Raw genomic sequence first — 27,883 nt, 5'->3', positions numbered from 1 at the left:
GAGAGCTTCATCCTGATAGGCGGGTTTAGAGTCAGCGATGTGAGAGCTCAATCCTGATTGGGTCAGACTACAGCGACGGTTCACGTGTGTGTGGACAAGCCGAAGCGATGCGTTCCTGTGTATGACGCTTTACTTCAGGATTTCTCGATTATTTAGCTAAACTGTTATTTGTATCATCTACAAGAATAGTGCGCTGAATTAAGCTCGGTGGATGAGCACAAATATGAGATTTTAGCACGGTTTTATTGCTTTGGTCAGCATATACTGATACATTTTCTGGGAAATATCTTGCAAATTAAGAAGTTTGACCAAATTTGATATTCAGGATGCAAACAAGAGAGTTCTTGGTTTCAGCACCAGGGAAAGTAATTCTCCACGGTGAGCATTCTGTCGTGCACGGAAAGGTGGGTGTTTAAATCATCAGAGACCCCAACATTGACGTCTTTTAATTGATGAGTTTTTTCCTTCATTAAAGTGTTTTAGAAAAACCATAGTTTTGAAGGATATTTCGTTTAGGATAAAAAAATAAAAAAAAAGATGATGGACATGAAAATCATTTTCAGTTGTCTTTTGGTGATTTATTGTGTTTGGGTTCCATTTGTGTGAATAATTTTAAATTTGTATGTTTTTATTAATATGTTTGTAATTTGTATGTAGTATATAGGTTTATTATTCCATTTTGATACAAAAATTGTGTTTTATCACTAAAAATACAACATACAATGTTGGTGTTATAGATCAAATGCTAACTTGAAAATTTACTAAGTTTGACATTTTCCTTTAACACAAAGTGCTAAGGTGACATTTGGCAGTAACTGATTTCTAGCAAGCTGTAACATTTAGGCTAATGTTATGTAGAGAGTATCAGCTACTGATTTAAAAAAAATATATATATTATTTTTTTTACCAATATTAATTTAGGTCTTATTAATGACAACTGCTTCAGTGTTGATTTTAGGGTTAATAATGTTCATAGTCAAAGATGAGATGATTGAGATCATTCAGGTTAATTATGTCCAATGTACTTTTGGAAAACTGAAATTAAAGGGATAGTTCACATAAAAATGTCAAATTTGTCATCACTTACTCAAGTTACTTACACAACTCAAGTTGTTCCAAACCTGTATGAGTTTCTTTCTTCTGTTGAACACAAAAGAAGATATTTTGAAGAATGTTGGTAACCAGACAGTTGACGGTAGCCTTTGACTTCCATCGTATTTTTTTTTCCTACTATGGAAGTCAATGGCTACCATCAACTGTCTGGTTACCAAAATTCTTCAAAATACCTTCTTTGTGTTTAGCAGAAGAAAGAAACTCATTCAGGTTTGGAACAACATGAGGGTGAGTCACTGATGACAAAAAAAAAAAAAAAGTTTCACTTTCCCTTTAAAGTCCCTCTTCTGTTCTTTATCGATCTTAAACAGGTTGCTTTGGCTGTGAGTTTGAATTTGCGCACGTACCTGCGGCTGCAGTCCACAGCATCCGGTGAAGTGCGCATTAACCTCCCCAATATTGACACTTTTTTGGCCTGGGAAATAACAGCACTGCAGCCTCTTCTGGCTGGGTGTAAAGGTGAGAGAAGATAGATATATATATTTTTTTTTTTTTATTAAAAGAATAGTTCACCCAAAAATGAAAACTCTGTCATTATTTACCCTTGTATATTCATTGAAGTTGTAATAATGCAGTGTCGGAAAGCAGTCATCTCTGGCCTGTGTTTCTTTGACTGTTCATTGTTTCAGCAGAGCAGGGTGACCTGAAGGAACTTGACACAGATCTTTTGAAGAGACTACGTGAATTCACAGGCATTTTAGATGATTCCACCGACACAAGAAGCATGGCAGTGTTGGCTTTCCTCTACATGTACCTGACTGTTTTTGCTGAGTAAGAACACTGTTCAACTCTCTGCATCATTTATTAAAGTGCCCTATTATGCTTTTTCAGATATTACCTTTCATGTAACATGTAATAGACTATAGCTGTTTGTGAATGTAAAGGTTTGCAAAGTTTCAAAAATCAAAGTGCACGACAAATGTAGTTATTGTCTCTCGAACGAAAGAACAGATTCTGAACTGCCTATAGGTTTGTAAAAAAATTGCATTAACCTTGTGTGTTTGCGCACACATGGCGAATAAATCTCATTCTGATTCTAATACTCAACTATGGTTTTCATTGTTTGCCTGCAAACAATATCAACTTTAATCCGCCCTCAAACACTATAGTTGTAGCTGAGGCCTGGAAGAGTTTGGTTCGTGTTATCGACATGATGAGAAAACACTCTTTTCTCTGCTGCGAAAGCACATCCAGAATGGTAAAACCGACACCATCGCTGCTGTTCGTATCACTGTGTGTACAAGTGCTGAGGAAGCCTCCTAAGCTGAAATTCAGTTTATGGTAATGGTCATTTCGTTTCTGACACGCACTGTAAACGGTAGACCAATCACAACAGACTAGGCCATCTGACCAATCAGAGCAGAGTAAGCTCGGAGAGATTGAATCCTTGATCAAACCATTTCAGACACTGTGAAAAAAGAGGTGAAGCTAAAATTGTATATTATGATGAAATTAAAGTGTTTTTTTTACCTTGGATGCATGCAACCCTATTGTGGGAGACCTCCAAAACAAAATTAGGAAACTTTAAAATAGCAAAATAGGGGCACTTTAAATCTGCATATATTTGAAAGCTTTATATGAACATTGTTGTAATTTAGGCTTTTGATATTTGCTGCTGTTTTTTTTTCAGAGCTCTGGCCAGTATCACAGTGTCTGTGTGGTCAGAGTTGCCCACAGGAGCTGGTTTAGGCTCCAGTGCCGCCTATAATGTTTGTCTGTCTGCCGCTCTGCTGTCTGCCAGATGCACCATATCGTCTCCTCTTACGCCACAGCAGGAGTCAGCCAGGTAACACTTCATTACAATGGATTATGGGGCTTTTATATGTAGATAATGTAGGTAAGGATTGTTTCATTTAGAGTCCCCCTTAAACAGGTCCCCCTTCCTATTTTTTATATTAATTTTAATATATTTTTTTAAAATGCAATTTATTCTTGAGATGGCAAATTTGAATTTTCAACAGCCATTACTTGTGCTGCTTAATATTTCTGTGTAAACTTTTGTACCATTATAAATGTCTTTACTGACAATTTTGATCAATTGAATGCATCCTTGCTGAATAAAAGTATTAATTCCTTTAAAAAACGTTATATATATATATATACAGTGAGGAAAATAAGTATTTGAACACCCTGCTATTTTGCAAGTTCTCCCACTTGGAAATCATGTAGGGGTCTGAAATTGTCATCGTAGGTGCATGTCCACTGTGAGAGGAATCACAATATATGATTTTTTAACTATTTATTTGTATGATACAGCTGCAAATAAGTATTTGAACACCTGTCTATCAGCTAGAATTCTGACCCTCAAAGACCTGTTAGTCTGCCTTTAAAATGTCCACCTCCACTCCATTTATTATCCTAAATTAGATGCACCTGTTTGAGGTCGTTAGTTGCATAAAGACACCTGTCCACCCCATACAATCAGAAAGAATCCAACTACTAACATGGCCAAGACCAAAGAGCTTTCCAAAGACACTAGAGACAAAATTGTACACCTCCACAAGGCTGGAAAGGGCTACAGGGAAATTGCCAAGCAGCTTGGTGAAAAAAGGTCCACTGTTGGAGCAATCATTAGAAAATGGAAGAAGCTAAACATGACTGTCAATCTCCCTCGGACTGGGGCTCCATGCAAGATCTCACCTCGTGGGGTCTCAATGATCCTAAGAAAGGTGAGAAATCAGCCCAGAACTACACGGGAGGAGCTGGTCAATGACCTGAAAAGAGCTGGGACCACCGTTTCCAAGGTTACTGTTGGTAATACACTAAGATGTCATAGTTTGAAATCATGCATGGCACGGAAGGTTCCCCTGCTTAAACCAGCACATGTCAAGGCCCGTCTTAAGTTTGCCAATGACCATTTGGATGATCCAGAGGAGTCATGGGAGAAAGTCATGTGGGCAGATGAGACCAAAATAGAACTTTTTGGTCATAATTCCACTAAACGTGTTTGGAGGAAGAAGAATGATGAGTGCCATCCCAAGAACACCATCCCTACTGTGAAGCATGGGGGTGGTAGCATCATGCTTTGGGGGTGTTTTTCTGCACATGGGACAGGGCGACTGCACTGTATTAAGGAGAGGATGACCGGGGCCATGTATTGCGAGATTTTGGGGAACAACCTCCTTCCCTCAGTTAGAGCATTGAAGATGGGTCGAGGCTGGGTCTTCCAACATGACAATGACCCGAAGCACACAGCCAGGATAACCAAGGAGTGGCTCTGTAAGAAGCATATCAAGGTTCTGGCGTGGCCTAGCCAGTCTCCAGACCTAAACCCAATAGAGAATCTTTGGAGGGAGCTCAAACTCCGTGTTTCTCAGCGACAGCCCAGAAACCTGACTGATCTAGAGAAGATCTGTGTGGAGGAGTGGGCCAAAATCCCTCCTGCAGTGTGTGCAAACCTGGTGAAAAACTACAGGAAACGTTTGACCTCTGTAATTGCAAACAAAGGCTACTGTACCAAATATTAACATTGATTTTCTCAGGTGTTCAAATACTTATTTGCAGCTATATCATACAAATAAATAGTTAAAAAAATCATACATTGTGATTTCTGGACTTTTTTTTTAGATTATGTCTCTCACAGTGGACATGCACCTACGATGACAATTTCAGACCCCTCCATGATTTCTAAGTGGGAGAACTTGCAAAATAGCAGGGTGTTCAAATACTTATTTTCCTCACTGTATATATATATATATATATATATATATATATATAATATGTGTATATGTGTACATATATATATATATATATATATATATATATATATATATATATATAATATGTGTATATGTATATATATATATATATATATATATATATATATATATATATATATATATATATATATATATGTTTGTGTATATATGTATGTATGTTTGTATGTATATAATATATATATATATGTGTGTATATATGTATGACCTTAATATATACTGAACAAAATTATAAACGCAACTCTTTTGTTTTTGCCCCCATTTTCATGAGCTGAACTCAAAGATTTAAGACTTTTTCTATGTACACAAAGGCCTATTTCTCTCAAATATTGTTCACAAATCTGTCTAAATCTGTGTTAATGAGCACTTCTCCTTTGCCGAGATAATCCATCCACCTCACAGGTGTGGCATATCAAGATGCCGATTAGACAGCATAATTATTGCACTGGTGTGCTTTAGGCTGGCCACAATAAAAGGCCACTCTAAAATGTGTATAAATTTCAGCTCATGAAAACTGGGGGCAAATACAAAAGTGTTGCGTTTATAATTTTGTTCAGTATATGTATATATATATATATAGCCCTTTTATTTGTTTTAAAGGCCATTAGCAATTGTTGTGTACCTGTTAACTGAAAATGTTCTGTTTGTGTTGTAGATGGTGTAAAGATGAGATGGAGCTGATTAACAGGTGGGCGTTCATGGGCGAGAAGATCATCCATGGTAACCCTTCAGGGGTGGATAATGCTGTGGGAACATGGGGTATGACTGCCGTCTTATGCATTCATGATGCTTCATTTGATGTATTTTTTTTTTTTTGTAATGCATCACTATATGCTTTCTATAACAGGTGGCTTTTTAAGATACCATGCTGGGAATATAACTCCACTAAGCTGGTAAAATTTTACTTTTACATATTTTACAATATATTTTTAAAGTTACTTTTCCAATTTATCAGTAAAGTACACTGCCTGGCAAAACAAATTTCACTGTTTGGATTTAAATAGGCAAATACCTAAGAGTCTATGACTGGATCATTATTGCAGTTATTATTGTGATTCTAGCATGTTAGATGTTTGGCAACAAATTGTTAACCCTAATTGATGAAGTGTGTAGTTTTCATTTCTTAAACAACCATGTAGGAAGATGCATCATGGCCATATTCCAGGATGACAATGTCAAGATTCATCAGGCTCAAATTGTGAAATGGTTTGGAGGGAGCATGAATAATCATTTTCACACATGAATTGACACCTCTGAGTCCAGACCTTAAAGGGATAGTTCACCCAAAAATGAAAATTCTGTCAGTAATTACTCACCCTCATGTTGTTCCAACCCCGTAAGACTTTCGTTCATCTTCAGAACACAAATTAAGATATTTTTGATGAAATCTGCGAGCCGTCTCACTCCTCCATAGGCTTCTATGGGATCGAAACTTAATTTGTGTTCCGAAGATGAACGAAAGCCTTACGGGGTTGGAACAACATGAGGGCGAGAGATTACTGACAGAATTTTCATTTTTGGGTGAACTATCCCTTTAAATTCGTTGAGAGTCTTTGGGATGTGCTGGAGGAGACTTTACAGAGTGCTGTACTCTGTCAATACAAGATCTTGACCAAAAATATATGCACCTCTTGATGGAAATAAATGTTGTGGTGATATTTCCATCAAGAGTTGCATCATTTTTGCGTCAAGATCTTGTATTGACAATGCAATATTCGAGCACTCTGTAAAGTCTACTCCAGCACATCCCAAAGACTTTTGTACATATACATATACAAGTATTAGCCTATTCAACTCCAAAAAGCAACTTTTTTTTGTCCAGGCGCAGGCAGTGTTTATAAAAAGTTATTTCAGTGAAATTACAGAACCAGCATAATTTTCTAAGTGTGTCATTGGGTTCATTTTATCCCCAGGGTCCCCATTCTGAGGATCCTTCTCACTAACACCAAAGTACCACGTAGCACCAAAGTGCTTGTTTCTGGAGTGAAGGACAAAATTAACAAGGTAGTAAATGGCTCCCCCCACCCTCTTCCATATTTTTATTCCTGTGCCCTTCAATTAGCATAATGGCCGGTGTTATGTGAGGGAGGAACACTCCAGGGGCCCAGTGCTGAGTGCCTTTTAGAAGAGCTCCAAATGAAACACTCTGCCAACGCTCCTGTGCTCTGTTACCCTGACAACGGCAGCAGGTAGCCTCACTGCTGGCACATCCTGATTGGCCACGTGGAATTCTGGGATTATTGGGGTGGAAAAGAGTAAAGAGTCAGGATAGACTTGTAAGGGGTCATATTCTACACTTTTGTGGCATTATTAGTCAAAGGAATAAGCCGTGAACAGGCACAATTTATTTTTACTCAGCCATTTCCACCCTCTTTTAGAATTTGTTTTAAAGGTATGGTTGACCCAAAAATGATTCATCTTGATTCATCTTCCAAACCGCATGACTTACTTTCTTCTGCAGAACACAAAAGGAGATAGTTTATAGAATATCTGGTTGTTGGGCCAAGATGGCAGCATGAGAGGTGAATGCTTTTGCTAATGCTCCTGCCTCACTTAAAATGGATTCCTCATTCGATCAGTTGAATATCTGATTTATTGAATTGAGCACAATGGCAGTACATCATGCTTCAACTTCACACTTAGTAAAGCACCTAAGAGCAGATGCCATTGATTTTTTTGTGCGCCAGCCGGTACTTCACACTCCAGCCTACTAGGTGGCATACATACACTATTATTCATCTTCGTCTGCCAATTTAATGGCAGCTGGCAAAAGTGCATGATATTTTTAATCCCAAACCAGTTAAATGTAAACCCCAACCTGCAGCCGATTTCATTGGTAAACTAATCGCGAATTCATCAGTTATCAGTTATCAGTACAGTCAAACCAAAAATTATTCAGACACTAGTGGTTGCAGGACACTATAGTTAATTTATGTAAGTGAGGATAGCAAAATAAAGTAAACTGTGACATATTATACCAAAAAATTCTTCGTACAGTGGACTACCAGTAAAAATTATAAAAATTTGGGACCAAACATTATTCAGACACTTTGACCTGACCATGTTTTGCTTTTATTTTTTGCTTTAATTGCTAATGCGACCTTTTTACACCACAGACTGAACAAAATTAAACATTGCTTGGTAATTGGTTGACCTAAATAGCTATTATCTAATTGTGTACTTTAATTTAACAGCTGACGGCTATTCAACCCAATTGATTTGTGAGACAGTCTAACAGAAGGATGGCCAAAACCAGTGAAATACCATCTGATTTGATAACTCGGAGTTCTTGTCATATTTTATTACCATATTCTAAACTATAGCGAATAAACTGTGATAATGTGAGAAATGTTGAAGGTGTCTGCATTTTTTTTTTTTTTTTGGTTTGACTGTACATTGGACTGTTATTTCCAAATGGCAAGAGTTTGATTTGCAGTTGTATGGTGATATTCTGCTTGACCTAAGGGTTGACAATTATAATTATCTTTTACTGTGACAAGCTTAAGCTGATTTTTCTTGATGAATAATGTTGTTCCCTCAGCTGTGTTTGTACAACACTCATCTGTTTGTTGTTTTGCAGTTTTCCTCCATAATGAAGCCAGTTCTGGAGTCCGTCAGCGCCGTGTCCTGCACCTGTGAACAGACTCTCACAGAGATGGCCACACACGGACCTACAGCTGAGCACTACAACATACTGGAGGTACAATCACACAGAGTTTTCTTCATAAACAAGAGATATATATTATTATTTGTGCCAGACACTTTTTTCCATTTTTGCCACATTCGTCTTTCATGGAATCAGCCGTTGCTTTTGCTATTTAATACAGTTAAAACTTTTGGGATTGGTAAGTTTTTTGGGTTTTTTTAATGATTTGGTGCTCAAAAACATTTTGCATTATTAGTGCTCAAACCAGTTGTGGTGTGTAATATTTTTTTGTGGAAAACCAGATTTTATTTAGTATTCTTTGATGAATAGAAACGTCAAAAGAACTCACTTTTGAGTCAAAGGTCACTTTTGTACAATTTAATGCATCCTTGCTAAATAAACGTATTTCTTTATTTAAAAAACTTTTTAATGTTACAGTATTTTAGATTTATTTTTTGGGTTTTCTTTAAGTGTTATTTTCCAGGCAAAAACCATTACTAACATTAATAAAATTAGTTGCTTGGGTTTGTGTGTCATCATTCAAATTTTGCATGTAAAAGAGTAGGTCCGAATAGACTTGTGCTGGTGACTTAAAACTCCCAGTCAGCGGTATCAGTTGTGACCAAATATTAGCTGAGACATATACAGTGCTATGCATAAGTTTAGACACCCATGCTAAAGTTGACCAAAAAGAGGAATAAAAAATCATCTTTTGGAAACTGAACTTAATGCCTTAATTTAAAAAATTAGGAAAAATCCAACCTTTAAGGACACCAATTTTCTTTGTGAATGAATAATGTATCGTAAATAAATAAATGTTCTTCCTTAAAATACAGGGTGCATAAGTTTGGACACCCCTATGTTAAATTACCATAGAGGCAGGCAGATTTTTATTTTTAAAGGCCAGTTACTTCATGGATCCAGGATACTATGCATCCTGATAAAGTTCCCTTGACCTTTGGAATTAAAATAGCCCCACATCATCACATAGCCTTCACCATACCTAGAGATTGGCATGGGGTACTTTCCATAAGATCATCTCTCAATGCAAATCAAACCAGCTATTAGGCTAACTGAAATAAAACCATGCCAATCTCTAGGTATGGTGAAGGCTATGTGATGATGTGGGGCTATTTTAATTCCAAAGGCCGAGGGAACTTTATCAGGATGCATAGTATCCTGGATCCATGAAGTAACTGGCCTTTAAAAATAAAAATCTGCCTGCCTCTATGGGAATTTAACATAGGGGTGTCCAAACTTATGCACCCTGTATTTTAAGGAAGAACATTTATTTATTTACGATACATTATTCATTCACAAAGAAAATTGGTGTCCTTAAAGGTTGGATTTTTCCTAATTTTTTTAATTAAGGCATTAAGTTCAGTTTCCAAAAGATGATTTTTTATTCCTCTTTTTAGTCAACTTTAGCATGGGTGTCTAAACTTATGCATAGCACTGTATCATATAGTCTGACATAAATTAAAATGGATGTCTGCCTTTTTTTTTTTAACCCAAGATGTCTCTAGGTTCATGTATCAATATCCATCACATTTGCAACAAACAGAAAATGTTGTGTAGTGAACAACCAGTATAACGTTATACAAGAGCTGTTGCGCATTACGCATTGATTTGTGTTGGGCAGAAGAGCGATGCAAGTTTGAATCTTTATCCTGTTTCTTTGTGTTCTGCCCATAATTTCCTGTCCTCCTTCAAATTTTCTTTAAATAAAAAGTGGCAAAAGACCAAAGAAATGATCAATATTTCTATTCAAAGAAAGCTCTGATGGCTGGATGGATGGATTTTATTGATCCTTTTTAGACTTTTCTCTGTGTGCCATTTGTCATCAGGAGCTGATTGATATAAACCAGCACCATCTGAATGTGATGGGTGTGGGTCACTCATCTTTGGACACACTGTGTAGGGTCACTCTGGCCAGGGGGCTGCACAGCAAACTGACGGGGGCAGGAGGAGGAGGCTGTGGAATCACTCTCCTACGACCAGGTACCAATATACACACCAGAACAAAGATTTTGGTTCTTGATCATTCAAAAATCAATGCCTTTATGCTAGAATGTTATAAGTGGTTTCTAGGGCTCAATGTTGGGGAAAGTTACTTTTAAATATTGTGTTAGTCCCTAAAAAGGTAACTAATTGTGTTACTTACAATAATTAGGTAACTAATTAGTGTTACTCAAACAAACCTTTCAGTTGTGCTGCCATTCTGGATTGCTGAAGAATAGGATGCAGGAGAAGAAAGTTCAACACTCTTACTTACAGACCCCCTGAAATCAAAATAATTTTTTTAGCTTTTAGTATGAATATGTTAGCCTTAAGGTTATGAACAAGCTGGTGTGTTCCAAAACAATGAAAAGTTTAGGAGATATAAGCATTCAAAACTTAGTCTCTCACTTCAGCTAAAATGGATCACGGATTTTTATGACATCACCGCGGACTTCAGCTTCTCGTCACATTTTCTGTCCAATCAAATGCTCTCTAGAATCTAAAGCGCCCCGCCCCGTAATGTTACTTGGCTCAAACTGATACGGTCTGACTCCAAAGACGGTTGGTTCCTCGTCGGTAGACGATTCTGCTAAGTCTGTTGGTGCAGGAGAAGTGGCAGAGAAAAATCCTTTACTATTGAATCCAACGTATCATTAGCGCTCAGATTTGCTTCCATGGTGCTGTCAAGTAAGACTTGCAATCTGTGAGGTAAACTAAACTCTATTGGCTATTTGAAAAGGGGGAGGAGCCATTCAATATGTCCCGCCTTAGCGGGACACTTAAAGGCACTTCAGTGGGCCTTTAAATAAAAAAATAAATAAAAATTAACAAAAAACTTGATGTTTCTTTAATTAATTTGTTTTTAGGGCTGGTCCGAATACCATTTTTTGAGCTTCGAAGCTTCGGTAGTAATGAACATCGAATATTCGAAGCTTCGGAGAGAGGGGGCTGAACATATTCTTCTCTCTAATAAAGGCAGTAATCTCTGTCTGTATGTCCGTTTGCATTTTGATTATTTCGAGAACCGTTCATCCAATCGACTTCACAAGGGAGTGCAGTGTTGCATTTGGTGCAATATAGATGGACACGCGAGACGCGACACGTTCAGAATTAATCAACTTTTAGTAAACTACTAGTAAACTACAGAACAGCGCGAGCGGGAAGCGGCGCACCTCACGCGGGCAGGGCTTATATGCTCCGAGAACGGACGCTGCACTAGTAAAACGCACACACGCAGGTCTGTTAACTTAAGCAATACTTTTAAGGTAGTCTAATATTTTTCTGACTAACAAATTACTGACACAGTAAAGGGTAGATTTAAATAAAGAAAAACGAAATTTATTTAAATAAAGAAAAAACGAAATTTAAATAAAGAAAAACGAAATTTAAATAAAGAAAAAACGAAATTTAAATAAAGAAAAAACGAAATTAAGTTAAATTAAAAAACGAGATTAATTTAGATTGATAATAACGGGTAAAAAGGCTAATACATTTTTTTTCTATTATTCTATTTTCCACAATTTCAAAGCAACGCAGCTTAACCCAAAACACAAGCTCAGGCATGCACTTCTGTCCATACAAACTCCGCTGTTCTGCGCTCTAGCCAGAGAACACTCCTGTTGCTGGAAGCCTGGAAGTTGAACACTTAGGCGTCGGTTCTATTTCTAGCATGCACGCGTTTTCCGCGTGGCTCGAGCTGCACCTGAGACAAACTCCAACCTGTTAACATGGGAGCCTAAATAAAAACTGACGCGCCACTTAGCTGAGACGCTCACGCCACGCAGCCAGTGTGTCGTCGGCCTTATTCAAGCGCGGGGGATCCCAGGTGTGCAAAAAAACAACAACAACAAACCCCCCCCCCCTAATATTCGAATGTCGAATTTTCAAATCGAATACCAACCCACCGAACGAATATTCGAATATTCGGGTCCAGCCCTATTTGTTTTATTGAATTTTTTTATTTTTTAGCTTGTTCGGATGGTTGGACCATCAAAGGTCAGCAGCAAAAACATTGGTTAATAAAGTGAGATTAAATACATAAAGTATATTTGTGTTAAATAACATATTTAGATATTGCAGGTTTTGTGTAATATTCTGAGTTTGCATTTCATTGTTTTTATTCATGTTGAGGAATACTGAATCTGTTTTTGTTCAAGTGAGATGAATAAATGCCTGCTCACATTTAATCTAGAACTACAATAACCATCATGTTTACACAGCGCACACAACGCCTCTGCACTTACAGTACCTCTGATTTCTCTAAACATGGGGACAGGAGAAGTGACAGTCGATAAATGGCAAAACAAAGTAATTTGCATTACTTATTTGAAAAGTGACTCGGATATTTTGCTGTCAATTTAAGAGTAATTCGTTACTTTAGTAGTTACTCGTGTTACTTGTAATTCGTTACCCCAATATTGCTCGGGCTTTGTAATGCATTTGTGTAGACAACTAGACAATCTGTTTGAAATTTTGTATGAAATGTCTTCATGGAACCCTAGAGTATATTTTTTATATGCTTCCTGTGGTTAATCAGTCTGATTGCTGCGTATTGTTTGAAAAGTCTCCATGAGGGTGGCACCCTGCAGACAGCGTGACTGTTTAATGCGATTTGTGAGGTAAATCTTGCTTGTCACTCTTGTCTGACAAAGCTAACAACTTGACGCAGAAGCTGTCAGACAGGGCCACACTCTTTGTTTATGCCTGAAGCCACTAACGCATTGAATTTTAATCAGGATCTTAGAACCCTCAAAAACAGCCTCCAATAAAGAGGAGACACAATGCAGGAAGAAGCAGGGCAACGTTTATGGTGTGATGTTGTTAGCCTAGCAGCTTGAGTATGTGACATTGTCATTTCTAGGCATGCCTTGTTAAGGCTGAATTGAGACTTCTGAGGTAAAGTCCTTTTCTTTATTTGATTTGCAGACATGATTGGTCTTTCTCAGCTGTTGTGTGTCTTATTGCTCCTTTAAATCAGGTTGTTCGCCATCTCAGCGTTATTTAAAGGTCCCCGTAATGCTTTTCGGGTATTACCTTTCATCTAGTGCGTTATATAGCTGTTCATTGTCTCCCAAAAGAAAGAACCGATTCTGAACTGCCTTGAAACAGGTTGTCAGTAATTCCATTGTTGCTTCCTGCACAAACCTAAGTAGGTTTGGAACAAGTGATAAATGTGTATCCAATCCTCCCTCTATAATATAATATAATATAATATAATATAATATAATATAATATAATATAATATAATATAATATAATATAATATAATATAATATAATATATATAATATAATATAATATAATATAATATAAGTGTGCATGCTGTACACAAAGGTTGCATTTATTTGATAAAAATACAGTAAAAGCAGTAATAGTGTTAAATATTTTTATAATTTAAAATAACTGTATTCTTTTTTTAATTTATTTTAATGTAATTTAAGCTGAATTTTCAGCATTATTATTCCAGTCTTCAGTGTCACATGATCCTTTAGAAATCATTCTAATATGATGATTTGGTGCTCAAGAAACATTTTTTATTATTATAATCAATGCTGAAAACAGTTGTGCTGCTTTAATATTTCTGTGGAAACCATGATGTATTTGTTTTCAGAATTTGTATGATTAGACAGTTCAAAAGAACAGCATTTCTTTTATAGCAGTATTAATGTCTTTACTGTCACTTTTGATCAATTGAATGCATCCTTGCTGAATAAAAGTATGCATTTTTTTTTTATATAACGACCCTGAACTTTTTATATATTATATTATATTATATTATATTATATTATATTATATTATTGAATACAATTTAGCAGTTTGGTTCGGTGATGCAGGAATTCCACATTTACACATTTAGCTTAAACCCCATGGAGCTTTTGTTTTGTAGAGAGTAATTTGTCTAGGTCTGGGTGTTAATGGGCATGTTTTCGTCCTTTTTGCTTGCAGAGACAGATGCATCAGTGATTCAGAGCACCTTTGAGGAGTTAAAGTCTTGTGGCTTTGACTGCTGGGAGACCAGTATTGGAGCTCCTGGGGTACAGCAGCACTCATCTGCTGCGCTCAGTCAGGACGTACTGAAGATCCTCAACAGCTACTGAGACTCAAAGCAAACAACGTACTTCATGCTTCATTGTTGTCATTAGCACGAATGCTCGTTGCTGCTGTTAATCTGGATCTTGGTTCGACAAATGTAGCTCATAATCATTTTTGGAAAATGATATAAAACATAAGATAATTGTAAACCGTTGAATTAAGACTTACATATATTTGTATTATTACGTTCAGAGTGCTTGTGCACTGTGAATGTTTTTTTTTTCTCCACACATCAATGCCACTAGATGGCAGCAGAGTGTAACATATGGATTTAATACTGTCAATTTTAGACAGTGTGTGAATGCAAATAATAGATATTTTAAATACATAAAAATGAAATTAATTTAAAATATTTAATAAATTCCAACCATCTTTTTCATTAAAAGCTGTGTTGCACAAGATTATTTCCTGTCCTGTCTGTGTATTCCTAGCAAATGTAGGACGCTCATCTCATTTGCCAAAATGTTTCTCAACACGGATCACATTCCCGACCAGAACTAGCACAGCTTGGAGCATTTTGGATTGAGTACAGCCGTTGTATTACTGTCACTAAACCCAAAGTAATTACTTTTCAGTTCTTTGCTCTTTGTCAGAATATTTTGCACCATAACGGGTTTGAAGCCAAGTAGTGGATGCAAGGATGCATTTGGCTGTCGACCAGACGCGGGCAGACCAAGCTGATCTGTGAAGCGCAGTGATGAAATAAACGCTTTGCACTTTAAGCGGAGCACATTTCCCCACAGTCCCAGGAGAGGGGTGTAATTTTAGTGGTGTTTTGTGAGGAACAGATAAAGAGGGCTATCTTCAGCTCGCAAGACCTGGAGCTAGAGAAAAGGAAATGGATTTGCACTGAGATTAATGTGTTCCTGTAAACTGAAGGCCAGCAGAAGGACAGAGCCTCTTATGCTTGAACAAGTCAATTTGAGAAGACCTAGGGAGGTCAGAGACGCCTTTGAAAGTGAGTTCTGCCAGTTTTGTAAATGTGAAGCCGTCAGCATGTTAATCCAGGTGCGTTTCGGAAGTGAGGGGACAATGTAATGTGCAGCGTAAGACCAGGCCGGTTGCAAAAACTGCTTAGGCTGGTTAAAAAATTTTTCTTCAAGACTGGTCATAACTTTTCAGTCAGTTACATAAAGTAGATTGGTCTAATTTGATTACGAAAAGTAAGACTGATTAGCCATAACGAATTGACGAGACGGTCTTAAATTGTTAGTTCACCCAAAAAAAGAAAATTCTGTCAGTAATGACTCACCCTCATGTTGTTCCAACCCCGTAAGACTTTTGTTCATCTTCTGAACACAAATTAAGATATTTTTGATGAAATCTGAGAGCTGGCTCACTCCTCCATAGGCTTCTATGTAATTGAAATAGTGAGCCTATGTTCTGACGTACAACCCAGAAACGCTGTGCTGTTACACTACGTGAACTCACTCAGAGGCCCACACAGAAGAAAATGAATAGTTGAATAAAGTCGTTATTTTTGTTTGTTTTTTGCACACAAAAAGTTTTCTCGTCGCTTGAGCCACTGTAGTCACTTGGACTATTTTAAACATTGTCTTTACTAACTTTCTGGGCCGGCAAGTTTCAATTACATAGAAGCCTATGGAGGAGTGAGACGGCTCGCAGATTTCATCAAAAATATCTTAATTTGTGTTCTGAAGATGAACGAAAGTCTTACGGGGTTGGAACAACATGAGGGTGAGTAATTACTGACAAAAGTTTCATTTTTGGGTGAACTATCCCTTTAACTTAGCGGCTATGTTTATGCAACAGGTTTTCCTGGCAAGTGTTATTTTCTTCCTATTTTGCCTTAATTGTATTTTTAGCATATTTGTTTTGTCTTAGGCCATTTAGGTTTTGTGCAGAAAACGAAATTCTGTTTTTGTCCATATAATGCACATCAGGGGACATCAAAAACAACATTGGACCCCATTGACTTTTAATGGACATTTTTGGTTGAACTATCCCTTTAAGAGCTTGAACAGTGACTTTTAATGACAACATACACACATTTGCCCATTGAATTTTTTATTATTATTTTGATGTGTTTTGCTTATACTCTATTAATTTCTTTAAAAAAAAAAAAAAATTACTGACCCCAAAACTTTTGAATGGTAGTTTATTCAGCAAGGATGCATTAAATTGATCATTAAGTGACAGTGAAGACATTTATAATGTTACAAAAATAAACATTTTAACAAATGCAGTTTGTGAAAAATTTCTATTCATCAACATTACACAGCACAACCGTTTTCAACATTGATAAGAATTAACTTGAGATTCAAATCAGCATATTAAAATGATTTCTGAAGGATCTTGCAACACTGAAGCTGCTGAAAATTTAGTTTGCCGCCACAAGAATTTTAAAACTTATCAAAGTATAGAACAGTTATTTTAAATTGTAACAATACTATTAAAATTATGGTGTTTGCTGTATTCGTGAGCAAATTAATGCAGCCTTGGTGAGAAAATCTTAACGACCCTAAACTTTTGAGGTGAAGTGCACTTTTGTTACTTGCATAAATCAGATTTCCACCTCTGGAGTACACTGATGTTTAAGAATGTGACTCAACGGAACAACCGCAGTGCTCCGAGGAAGTGACCTCAGACCCCAGAAGTGAGCCGTTGTCCTCTTGTTAAATCATGGCGTGTGGCATATACCCACAAACTGGCCACCAGCCTATTCATACACACTCTGAATTTTGCTTTATCTGATGCCATCAGCTTTAAAGGGTAAAAATGAGTCGCATCATCTTCCTTTCCCATTTTCTCCCTGCTGCCACATCCACTTTAGCCCGATCCAATTTGGATCTCATCCTCAGACAGATTGAGGAATCGCTTTTCAATCTTTGATCTGCTGTAATGAAAAGAGAGGGTACTGCCTGTGAATGCAGTAACCGGATTAGCGGAGGGAGGAGAAGGCGACATCGGCCGCTTCGAGGGGGAACAGATGAATGAGTAAAGCTGGCTTTAACCAGAGGAGGGGGGCCCAGGAGTCAGGACCGGCCCACGCCACCCAAATCCCCCTGACCTGCTGCTAGTCATGTGCCTCGTGTTTGTGCTGACAAACAATTTCACAAAATTGGATCGCCCAAATCGTTATCGACTTTTCCTCTTCCCTTCCTTCCTGCTCTCAGACATGAGAGCCCTTGATAGGGCCGGCTATGAGTTAAACACTATTGGCAGTTTTGAAGTCTGTCCAACAAACAACTGGCTGAGGATGTTGGATAGAAAAGGTCAGTTTGTGGAGATGGAAAAAAAATCTGGAATAATTGATTTCTTTTCTTCTTTCTTTCCCTCTCTCTGTTGTTTTTATTCATTTCTTTAAATGTCAGAAGGCTTTTGTGTGGCATAGGAATGAATGAATGGGAACTGGCTGGCTGAGGCTGCCTTTCGTGAACCTTGACCCTCTGTGTGGCGTCCTCTCTGCGCATTCTCTCTTGTGTCAAATCCGTGTCTTCGGCCCCCGCCGTAACCCCAGCTTGAATTTAATTACCAATGAGCTCTTCAATTTAAATTGCATTGATGAAGAGCAATGAGGAGGAGGAGGAGGGCCGTACCTCTCTGTCTCTTCTCCCTGCGAGGCACAGATGGTATTTTTTATCAATGTCAGCGGCAGCTTCTTTCTGCACTGATGAATAGATTGTAAGGATGGCCTGACATTATTTCAGATAACAGAGGCAGCTAAGAAAAGGGGTCAAGGATGGAGAGGAATGACAGAGCCATTGAAATATAATAAAACCAAGTATTCAGGACTCAACCCACACTGTAAAAAAAATCTGTAATCGTACTGAACTTTAGGCTACTGTTTTATTTAACAGATTTTTCCTGTATTTTGAAAATTGTGTAAATTTACATATCCGCTGTAAAATAACGGGAAACAACTTTTCGTATAAACATGAATACACATGAATTATATATACACACACTACATACAGTACCGGTAAAAAAGTCTGGAAACATTAGGCCTTTAATGTTTTTGAATCTGAATACTCGATTCTGATTGGATGGAAGTTCAAACAGTTAACGTTAAATGCACTGATAGTTCGAGTCAGTTTAATCACCTTCTAAATGAACGGGCTGTCTTCATTAAAACCAAACACACACAGAGAGAAACAGGCACGGAAAGGGATAGGGCTCAGTGCACATTTCTTTAAATTATTGTAGATTTGTAAATTAATGTGTCCCATGCACTCAAGTTTTTTTTCTCTCTCTGCAGATAAGTTGAGTGAGTTTCTGATATTAAAAGTGTGGTGAAAAGGTGAGTTGCACCATTTAAAGATAATTGCTGGAATTTATGTTTTGTTTGTCACAAAATGTCTCTCTATCTGCATACTGCAGATAAGTTGTGTGAGTTTCTGATATTAAAGGTCCTATGACATGCTGCTTTTTGGATGCTTTTATAGGCCTTAGTGGTCCCCTAATACTGTATCTGAAGTCTCTTTCCCAAAATTCTGACTTGGTGCAGAATTACAGCCACTACGAGCCAGTCCCACAATGAGCTTTCCTTAGGACGTGCCAGAGCCGTTGCTCTGGGACGTGCCATTTCTGTGTCTTTAGCTTTAAATGCTAATGAGGAGGAAAGAGGCGGGTCAAGGTGGAGGGTGGGGGTGTGGCCTTGACCAGCTTGCGGCCACGGTACCATGCGCTAATGTTTACAGTGGATGTATCGCAACACGCAGTCGTTCAAGCTTTCCAGTTTGACCCAGAATTTGATCCTGATGGAGAAGCACCTGAAGAAGTTGCAACTCATCGGCTACAGCAGGACGTCTCCGAATGGTTAGTTTAAAATTGTGTCTGGATATGGTACTTTAGTTGGTTTGTTAATGTGTGCTGTTACAGTTATTATCATGTAGCTAACGCTAGCCTGCGTTGTTGGCTTAAAATAAAATATAAAAAATAAAATTTAAATTAAATTAACCACTGGTTCTTCAGAGGCTCGGATGAAGGAACTAAAAAAGACTTTTGTGTTCATTTGTACATCCAAACACTGAGCAACTGTCATGCTTCACTAGTTTGCAAGCCATGATGTCTTTCCAGGAAAAACCAATATTACGTGCGCACAGTTGTAGCCAAGGGGGTAATGTTTCAGAAAAAAACTGAAGCTTCCCCGGGGGCCGCCATTGATTGGCAGACCATCACCTGCTGTTAGCAATCCATTGACTCCCATTCATTTTGGCGTCACTTTGACAGCGAATAACTTTACATCTGAGGCGTTTAAAGACTCCATTTGTCCATTATTTATTTCTAAAGAAACACGAAAATGTATAAAAGGCTCCATTACCTTGTATCTTACGTTATGGCCCTGTAGAAGCAGTTTTTTAAAAAAAATAGGCTAACGATTGCGTCATAACCACGCGACTCTCTGTCGCACAGTAGAGAAATTACCGTATGGACAGGAGAAGAAGCTCGCGGGCAATCGGGGGGACGTGGAGGCAAAATGACAAAATAATTAATCAGAATACTTAGCAAAAGTTTCTCCTGCTCCTAGCTCATGGACACCTCCTACTCACACTCTCCGTCTCTGCAAGTTTCGTAAGGGAATGATTCAGAATTCTCTTGGCACAGCTACTAGAAGACAGACGGGTTGCTCACGTCACATCTACGTCGTCAAGCTCAGTTTGAGTCTGCGCAGTACGCTCGACCATCAGGAAGTGAGTGATTCTAATTGACTTCACTTTTCTCCGTTGAATCCAATGGGGTCGCTGTGTCCATTTCTTTTACTGTCTATGGTTGTAGCTCATTTTCTCATGGGCAGGTCAAATTCTCTGGGCGGGCAAAGCAGAGAAAGGGGAGGTAACCTTTCCCCGTATGACGACATATAGGGAAGATTCCAGATTGGCCCATCTGAGCTTTCATTTTCTCAAAGGCGGAGCAGGATACCCAGGGCTTGGTTTACACCTATCGCCATTTCTAGGCACTGGGGGACCTAGGCAGGCTTGGGGAACTCATATTAATGTTAAAAAACCTCATCAAGTGAAATTTTCATGCCATGGGACCTTTAAAGGTGTGGTGAAAAGGTGAGTTGCACCATTTAAAGATAATATAATTGCTGGAATTTGTTTTTTTTACATTTTGTTTGTCACAAAAATGTACAAATCCCTTCTCTTGTGTATTGTGAATAACAGGAAAGACCAAATCATTGGTAATAGCCACATCACCACTTTCAGTGATGCTGTTGAGTTGAGTTTGCCTCCTACAACTGCCTGAACATCTCGTAACCAGCAGGCCAAGGAGCAACGCTGGTCTTCTTGCAGAGGTACAAAACCAGCAGTTAATTACATACATCAAAACAGTAATAAAACACTCTCTCTAGCTACATCTACATTAATCCAGACACATTTGAAAACATTGTTTTAATTTTAAGATGTTCTCAGACCACACAATCGTTCCAGCATTTTCCAAAAGTTTCTTGTTCACACTGAGATGTTGGAAGATACTTAATTCATCTTCTTGCGCATGCTGTAAAATGTAATAAAAGCTGATAGTGATGATACGAGAGACCAGAAATAGCTATGTTTTCTCAGGACAAAAAAAAAATCTGTATGGAAGGAAGGCCAAAACATAAAAAAAATATGCTTTTTCTACAGTATCTGGATTAGTGTAGACGTAGCCTAGCCCTTGTTGCGCACTACCACTCACTCATAACATTCTCTTGCATACACACTGTCTCTCTTGCATATGTCCAAAAATTGTCATCAGTCACGCAGACTTTGAAAACACTCACTCTTTCCTGCTCAGTTTAATTGTTTGTTTTTATGACTCCTTGTAATTCATCTGTCGACCAGTGGTAAGGTTTTGAAGGCAGACTGTTTCATTATTATTAAACTATGTACTTTTTTTTGTATTGTTAAATTATGTATACTGCTGCAATTGTTTTAAAACCATTTCTAGTTTTAAAACTGTCATTCTGTTTATACTGTTTTTATTAAATAATTTTTTTTTTTGCAATTAAGAGGCTGATTATTTGTATATAGCAGTGTTTAACCTTATTTATAGATAATTTTATTGTTTTTATACTAGTAAATATGATCATTCATTAAACATTAAAAAGCTAAAGAAAAATGAGATTTTCTGTAAAATTACAGTTATAAACTGTATTTTATTAGCGGAAAATTACTGTATTTTTACGAGATGTTTATTTTCTGTTATTTTACCTTTTTTTTCTGGCACCCCAGCTGCCAGAAAATTACCGTTTTTTTTACAGTGCAGCCCCGCTTTATTCTGCTTGTCTCTTGCATGTTGCGCTGCATAAAGAAATGTCAGCTGAAATGATTTCTCTTTCATGTGTTCGTTTTACCAAAGTTCAAGAGTGACGGGAGTAAATGTGAAGACATGATGTGTTTTTATTCCTCTTTTCTCTGGGCATGTGAGCATTGTGTGGTGGTGTTTGACTTGGTCTCTGCAGGGATGTAACACTGTGTGTGATAGATATGAACTCTGAGTTTGTCTGTGTGACGCTCTTGTAAACAGATCATAGCAGAAGAGCACGCTGGCAGCATGTCCTTTTTGTCAGAGTCGCACGGATAAAAGTCAGCATCTGACCAATTCTGTGAGTGTCGGTATTTTTTTATCTTCTCCACAGGCTGTGCCTTTGATACCATTTTTACTGAAAGTAACATTTATCACCATTCTTTCCTTTACTGTCCTTTCCCTTTCCTCTCCTGTTATCTATCCTGTCGTTGTCATCTTGCCTTTTCTTTTTTCCTGTCCTGTCATTTACATCCTTGCTTCGCACTTCCTTTTCCTGATTTTTGTCTTTCCCTTTCCTGTTATCTGTCCTTTTCCTCTTTCCTTTTTATCCTTCTAATATTTTTGCCTTTCCTTTTTCCTGTCGTGTTATTTTCCCCTTTGCTTTTCTTGTTTTGCCGTGACTTTTTCCTCTCCTTTTTCCTGTCATGTTGTTTCCCCTTTTCTTTTCATGTTTTATCATTTTCTTTTTTTCTCTCTCCTATCCTTTCCCCCTCATTTCCTCTCTTTTTTTCCTACTCTGATTCTTTCCTTTCTATGTCCATTGTCTTGTCCTTTTCATCTTTTCCTGTTCTGTAATTTTCTTTTTCTCTTCCCTATTCCCCTTTTCATGTTTTGTAACTTCCCTCTCCTCTCCTTTCCTACTCCTTTTCTTTCTATTATATTATTTTCCTTTCCATTTCCTTTTCTCTGTCCTTTTCATCTTTCCTTTTTCCTGTTCTGTAATTCCCCTTCCTTACCATTTCCTCTTGCCTGCCATTTTTCTCAATCCTTTCCTTTTCCTCTCTAGTTCATTAGACTTACTGATTTTTAACCCTAGCAACTTTAGCAAAATCGAGACTTTAGTGATATTTCACGGGTAAAGCATGGTGCAATTCCAATTTTTTCTTGCCCACCTGTGACCTCCTGTGACCTCCTGTGACCTCTCACCTTCCTCAAGAGCTTGTGGCTCTGTGGCTGAGCTGGGCTCTTTTCTCGGCTCCTCTTGAGAAGATGCTGCAAGGGTCAGGATCAAGGTGGTGTAAAATGAGAGTATGTATGGGAGTTTGTGTGTCTTTCAGAGTGGAGAAAGGCATTCCCCTTCTGCCTGGCCCTGGTGAGAAGTGAGAGCAGAGGTCAGCTGACCCCATTAAGGCTGTCGGCTGCAGAAGAATCTGGCACAGACCTGCACATGTCGAAAGACTGAAGCATTTGTGTGCGTAGGAGAGAGAAAAGAAGTCCTTGTGTGAGCGCTTGAATAGATGGGATGAATCCGTGAGAACAGAAGACTGCAACGTCTTATAGACACTTCAGGTTGATGAATTCACTTAAGGTCTTGTCTTGATTAATGATCACTTTTGATCCAATATCATTGTTATTCACAGTCTCAGTGAAAGCATATCAGTTCAGTGATAAATGATTCTGTGTAGTATGTTAATAGCTCTTGAAGTTCTTATTTCACAAACAATAATGTACCATGTTATTAAGTCATAATAATTTCATGGTATTCCTTGTAGTGCCATGAAAATACCATAGCATATCATATAGTATGAAACAGTAATCAAACAGCCTCATATTCATATTAATTTAAAGTCTGGAGAACCTTTTTACAACAAATTCAGATTTTTCATTAAAAAGTCTATGAAAACATGATGTGTCATCATAACCTATTACATGTACCATTAAATGGTACTTCGAGAATACCATGATATTATCCATATATCAGAGTACCATGATATTTCCATCTGACTCTCCCACACCATGGTCCATTTTTTCTAAGGATTTATAGCAGAGAAATAGCATAGCATTCTTTATTATGCCAGTGTTACTGTATATATACCATATTGATTTTACAATATTAAATATCTGAACAGTACTAAGTGTAGTGTTTGGGTGCTCAAGTCTACAGATCTAATTGCAGAGTAATGCTTTTGTTGTGCTGTAGGTTTTGAAGAGCTTCATTGATTTTTGTAGCAGGGCTCATCTCTGCTTGGCTAACGCTCAGAGCATGAAGCCTGTCAGACTCTCCTCAGAAAATCTCGGAGCAAATCGAAGCAGTTCAGAGTGGAGGGTGTCGGGGAAGGGCACCTTTACCTGCTCTAAAAGCACACGCACACACACACCTGTCGTGTTTTCATGTTTTATGGGGACTTTCCATAGACATAATGATTTTTATACTGTACAAACTGTATATTATGTCCCCTTACACTAACCCTATCACCCAAACCTACCCATCACATAAAAATGTCTGCGTTTTTTTGCATCACTTAGTATGATTTATAAGCTGTTTTTTTCATGGGGACCACAAAATGTCCCCACAAGGACAAGGATTTTGGATATTGCCATCTTTGTGGGAACATTTGTTCCCATAATGTAGGGTTTACCCACACACACACACACACACACACACACACACACAGAGAGAGAGAGTAAAGAACGTTCACAAAATATGAAGATCTGTTCCAAAAACTAGTGAGCTGTCCTGCACTGCAGCATACTAGGTGGAATGAAACTTTATATGTGACTGATCTGGACACTTTACAAAGGCAGGAACTGTTTGCGGAATACAAGAACTCAGTTTCTGGAAGTAAATTTCCCATTCTTTCCCATTTCCATTCATTCGATTTTTAACAATAGCTTATAAACCTCTAAGGCAGAGCTATTGTAAGCCACAAGGTTTTCGTTGAAGCCGTTTGTCCACATTATTTCAACTTATTTTTGTAATAATCATATTTAAAAGTGGAATTCCAGGTAAAAACATTACCGATGATTCTGCAAAGAAATATGCACCAGTCAGACAATTGAAACAAGCAAATTGCGCCAAAAGAACTCTAGCACCGCCCACTACCATGAATCACTGAATTCTTGTGTATATAGTCTACATATGTGTATATATACCCAATCAACATCTTTAAATCAATAGTATTGAATTTCTGTCATTTTTAACTCAACTATGTCATTTTCAATGCTTCTCAACAGGTCTGTCTTCTCTCTTTCTACAGTCTTTTTCTTTTTCTTCAGTTTGTAATGTTGCGATTTACCTTGTAGCTGGTTGGTTGGCATTTAAAAAATCCGTATATATGGGAAACATGAATGGGAAAAACACGGAACCAGGAAAAGGTGGACACTGCTGCATTCTATAGTGCTCCTCACAATTGATTGCTATAGAGTTTGCATTTAGCATGTTGCAATGCTAGGTCTGTGATACTATGTGAATAAAAATACATAGCACACTCAAATATTTCATAAAGTAATACATTTTTAATGACACCAAACTATTTTTTTGTAAAATGTTTTAATCTGAGTATCGAATGAAAGTTTGTTTATAATGAACATTTCTCAGGTCTTATCAGGAATTCTGGAGTTGCTATCTTTATACATCGACACATGCATTACTTCCTTAAACCTTTATTATTTCTTATACCTTTGCGTTGATAAAAGGAACAGCATTTGAGGGTCCTGCTTTTATCCACATTGGCCAAATATGCAATAACTCATACTCATTGCACTGTCAAACCGAATTTCCTGAGCTTTCATATCTTCACTGTGAATGACAGCTGATTGCACGGTGGATTTTCAGGTGTCTAAATGCGGCCTTTGTGGATGGACCGGACACGGCCGCATGTCGGAAATTAATTAGAGTTTAGTTAATTCCGTCATCCCACATTGCGCTCAATTCTCTCTCTCCTTTTAAAATGCAGATGTTCATTTGATAAGACAGCATCCTCTGTCCGCAGAGATAAGCGTAATTTAATCCAATGCAAATGCAATTGCTTTGGCGCTTAATGGAGAATATAACATCCCGCTCTGATTTCTGGGGCGCATTTAAATAAAAATTGAAACAAGCAACATCCGTGCCAAGTCCAATCCCATCTCATGCAGATCAACCAATTTGAACTGCATTTGAATAAATTAAAATTGAAGACATACCATCTTGATGTATGAGAAATCATCCATGATACTTCGAGTGATTGAACCATTTCATCTCCAGCTATCAGTTTCACCCGTGGACATATACATGCTAATTCTGTGGTTTCATTCTTCTTCTATTATGACTCGGACCTGGAGCTTGGATTTGTCCTGTGGTCACCTTGGCTTTAAATTATGTGTGCAAATGACCTGCGGTGGGCTCTGACCGTGCCAGTGCTTCGCCTTCCTGTCTGCCCACTCGGCTGCTGTAATTAGAGCTGTGCAGGTAGGAGTGTTCAGATTTCATCTGCTGAATTCCTGATAATATCTAATAATCTGAAAGCGTTTTAAAATTGGTCTCTCGTGCTCATGCATTATGCATGAGCTGCTGATTGCTTTTTTGCATAGATTAGCAATCATTTTACAGATATATTTTAAGAGGGAAAAGCTCTCTGTGAAACGTTCATAAGGATGTAGAGGTTTTAGGTTTTGCATTGGCTTGCATTTGAGATGCTAGTTACAGGTAATTTAGGTCCCTTTCTCGCTCTCTCTTTCTCGGCTCCTGATTTCTGCCTCCATGCACATCATCAGCAGAGGAATGTCTCTAATTTCTTGTCCTCTTTTCTCTTGATTACTCACTTGTTGAGCATCGAGGCATCTGCACAGCTCGCTGTGACCTGCTCTGTTTCCCAGAGTTCAAGTGCTGTTGAGCAATCAGCACACATTAGTCATCAGGAGGCACCATCATCTGCATATATGTGAGGCTCATTCCGCCGTCAAATAGCCTACTTAAGAAGAGTGACCTCTTCCTATGCCCGGCATGGATCGGCATGAAACAGAAGGTACGGGAATGGTCTAATGAGCGGGAAAACGAAGCCGTAACCTGGCCTCCGCCATGTGTCCCAGGTGAGCTGTACGGCCTCCGTCTCCCCAGCAGCTGTTTGACCTGCTCGCCGTTGGGTGCATTCATCTATATTAATGCTCGAGGTGTTAAATGCTCCGAGTCACCTTGGACTTCAATTGCTGTCAGGAGGAAAGGTGCTGTGACATGACAGTGATATTCTGTAATGAGAAAAAATGTTCCACAGAGCTTTCAAGTGGATTTAAGAACATTTCTTGACGCAGTATGTCACAATATAAGTGACGCGCAGTGAGCCGCACAAGAACTGAAACCTAGCACTGCACAATACAGACTCTTACAGGAGCGTGCCATCTTTTTTACACTTCAAAACGAGAAATCCATAAGATTTTTGACAAATATTTTTCAAATGTTGTACATTTGCTTAGTTTGGTCTTTTCATGTTGAGATCACATGACCAGCTGAAAAATACTCACTTTATCTTGATAGCTCCCTTATTACTGGACACTTTTGGAATTACTTAATATTTATTATAGTCCAGGTGTTATGTTCATTTTTTCATAAAAGCATGAAACTTGGTACTCTTGTACAGTTTGGGGCCCTGAACATTTTCTGAAATGGAGCCATCGCAAAAACGCCTCATGGTGGCCATTTTATTTTCCGCCATAACCAAATGATGTATTTGTATCATATCTCCTGAATCAAACATGATAACACAGAAAAGATGATGTCTACCCCTATGTTGTGAAGGTCAATGATTACAATGATACCATATACAACATCATAAACTGTTCAGGTGAATAGTTAATGGTGAATTCAGGGTTGTGAAAAGCAAATCACAATATCTGAGAACCTAGGCTAGACTTTATAATATCATGTCTGTTGCATGCATGTTGTGTAGAGTTTAAAAAGCTTAATCCTTTTGTTCATTAACCTTGACAATACAGTGACTGTAAAGAGTAGAATATTCAATATGACCTTAGCAACATAGCTTAAAAAGAATGTGTCAAACACAAAGGTTTACTTAAAAAAAATCGATTTCATGAAACACGTTTGTTTGATTGTTTTGTTGTTGTTGAACCTATTCTTCATTGTCTCCT

General features: G+C 37.9%; 1 protein-coding gene and 1 long non-coding RNA gene across 3 annotated transcripts; both read left to right on the top strand.

The window, feature by feature from the left end:
• Nucleotides 1–74: 74 nt before the first annotated feature.
• On the top strand, nucleotides 75–14,969 carry mvk (mevalonate kinase). The gene is made up of 10 exons (XM_079873177.1): nucleotides 75–404; nucleotides 1,425–1,572; nucleotides 1,746–1,884; nucleotides 2,744–2,899; nucleotides 5,485–5,588; nucleotides 5,677–5,722; nucleotides 6,743–6,833; nucleotides 8,410–8,529; nucleotides 10,323–10,476; nucleotides 14,420–14,969. The coding sequence occupies exons 1-10, from the start codon at nucleotides 327–329 to the stop codon at nucleotides 14,569–14,571; spliced, it is 1,188 nt and encodes a 395-aa protein (XP_079729303.1). The 5' UTR covers nucleotides 75–326; the 3' UTR covers nucleotides 14,572–14,969.
• Nucleotides 14,970–20,494: 5,525 nt separating this feature from the next.
• Nucleotides 20,495–23,809, top strand: LOC307158543. 2 transcript variants are annotated; one of them, XR_013821248.1, is made up of 4 exons: nucleotides 20,495–20,586; nucleotides 20,695–20,825; nucleotides 22,040–22,118; nucleotides 23,098–23,803. It is a non-coding gene; the product is annotated as an uncharacterized lncRNA (long non-coding RNA). The 2 variants fall into 2 exon arrangements; XR_013821247.1 differs by lacking the exon at nucleotides 22,040–22,118 and having other exon boundaries at nucleotides 23,098–23,809.
• Nucleotides 23,810–27,883: the final 4,074 nt, after the last annotated feature.

Source organism: Squalius cephalus (assembly GCF_949319135.1).
Source record: "Squalius cephalus genome assembly, chromosome: 5".
In the NCBI taxonomy this organism is placed as follows: domain Eukaryota; kingdom Metazoa; phylum Chordata; class Actinopteri; order Cypriniformes; family Leuciscidae; genus Squalius; species Squalius cephalus.
The sequence above is the reverse complement of the archived record's forward strand: the minus strand, read 5'-3'. Positions and strand labels throughout refer to the sequence as shown.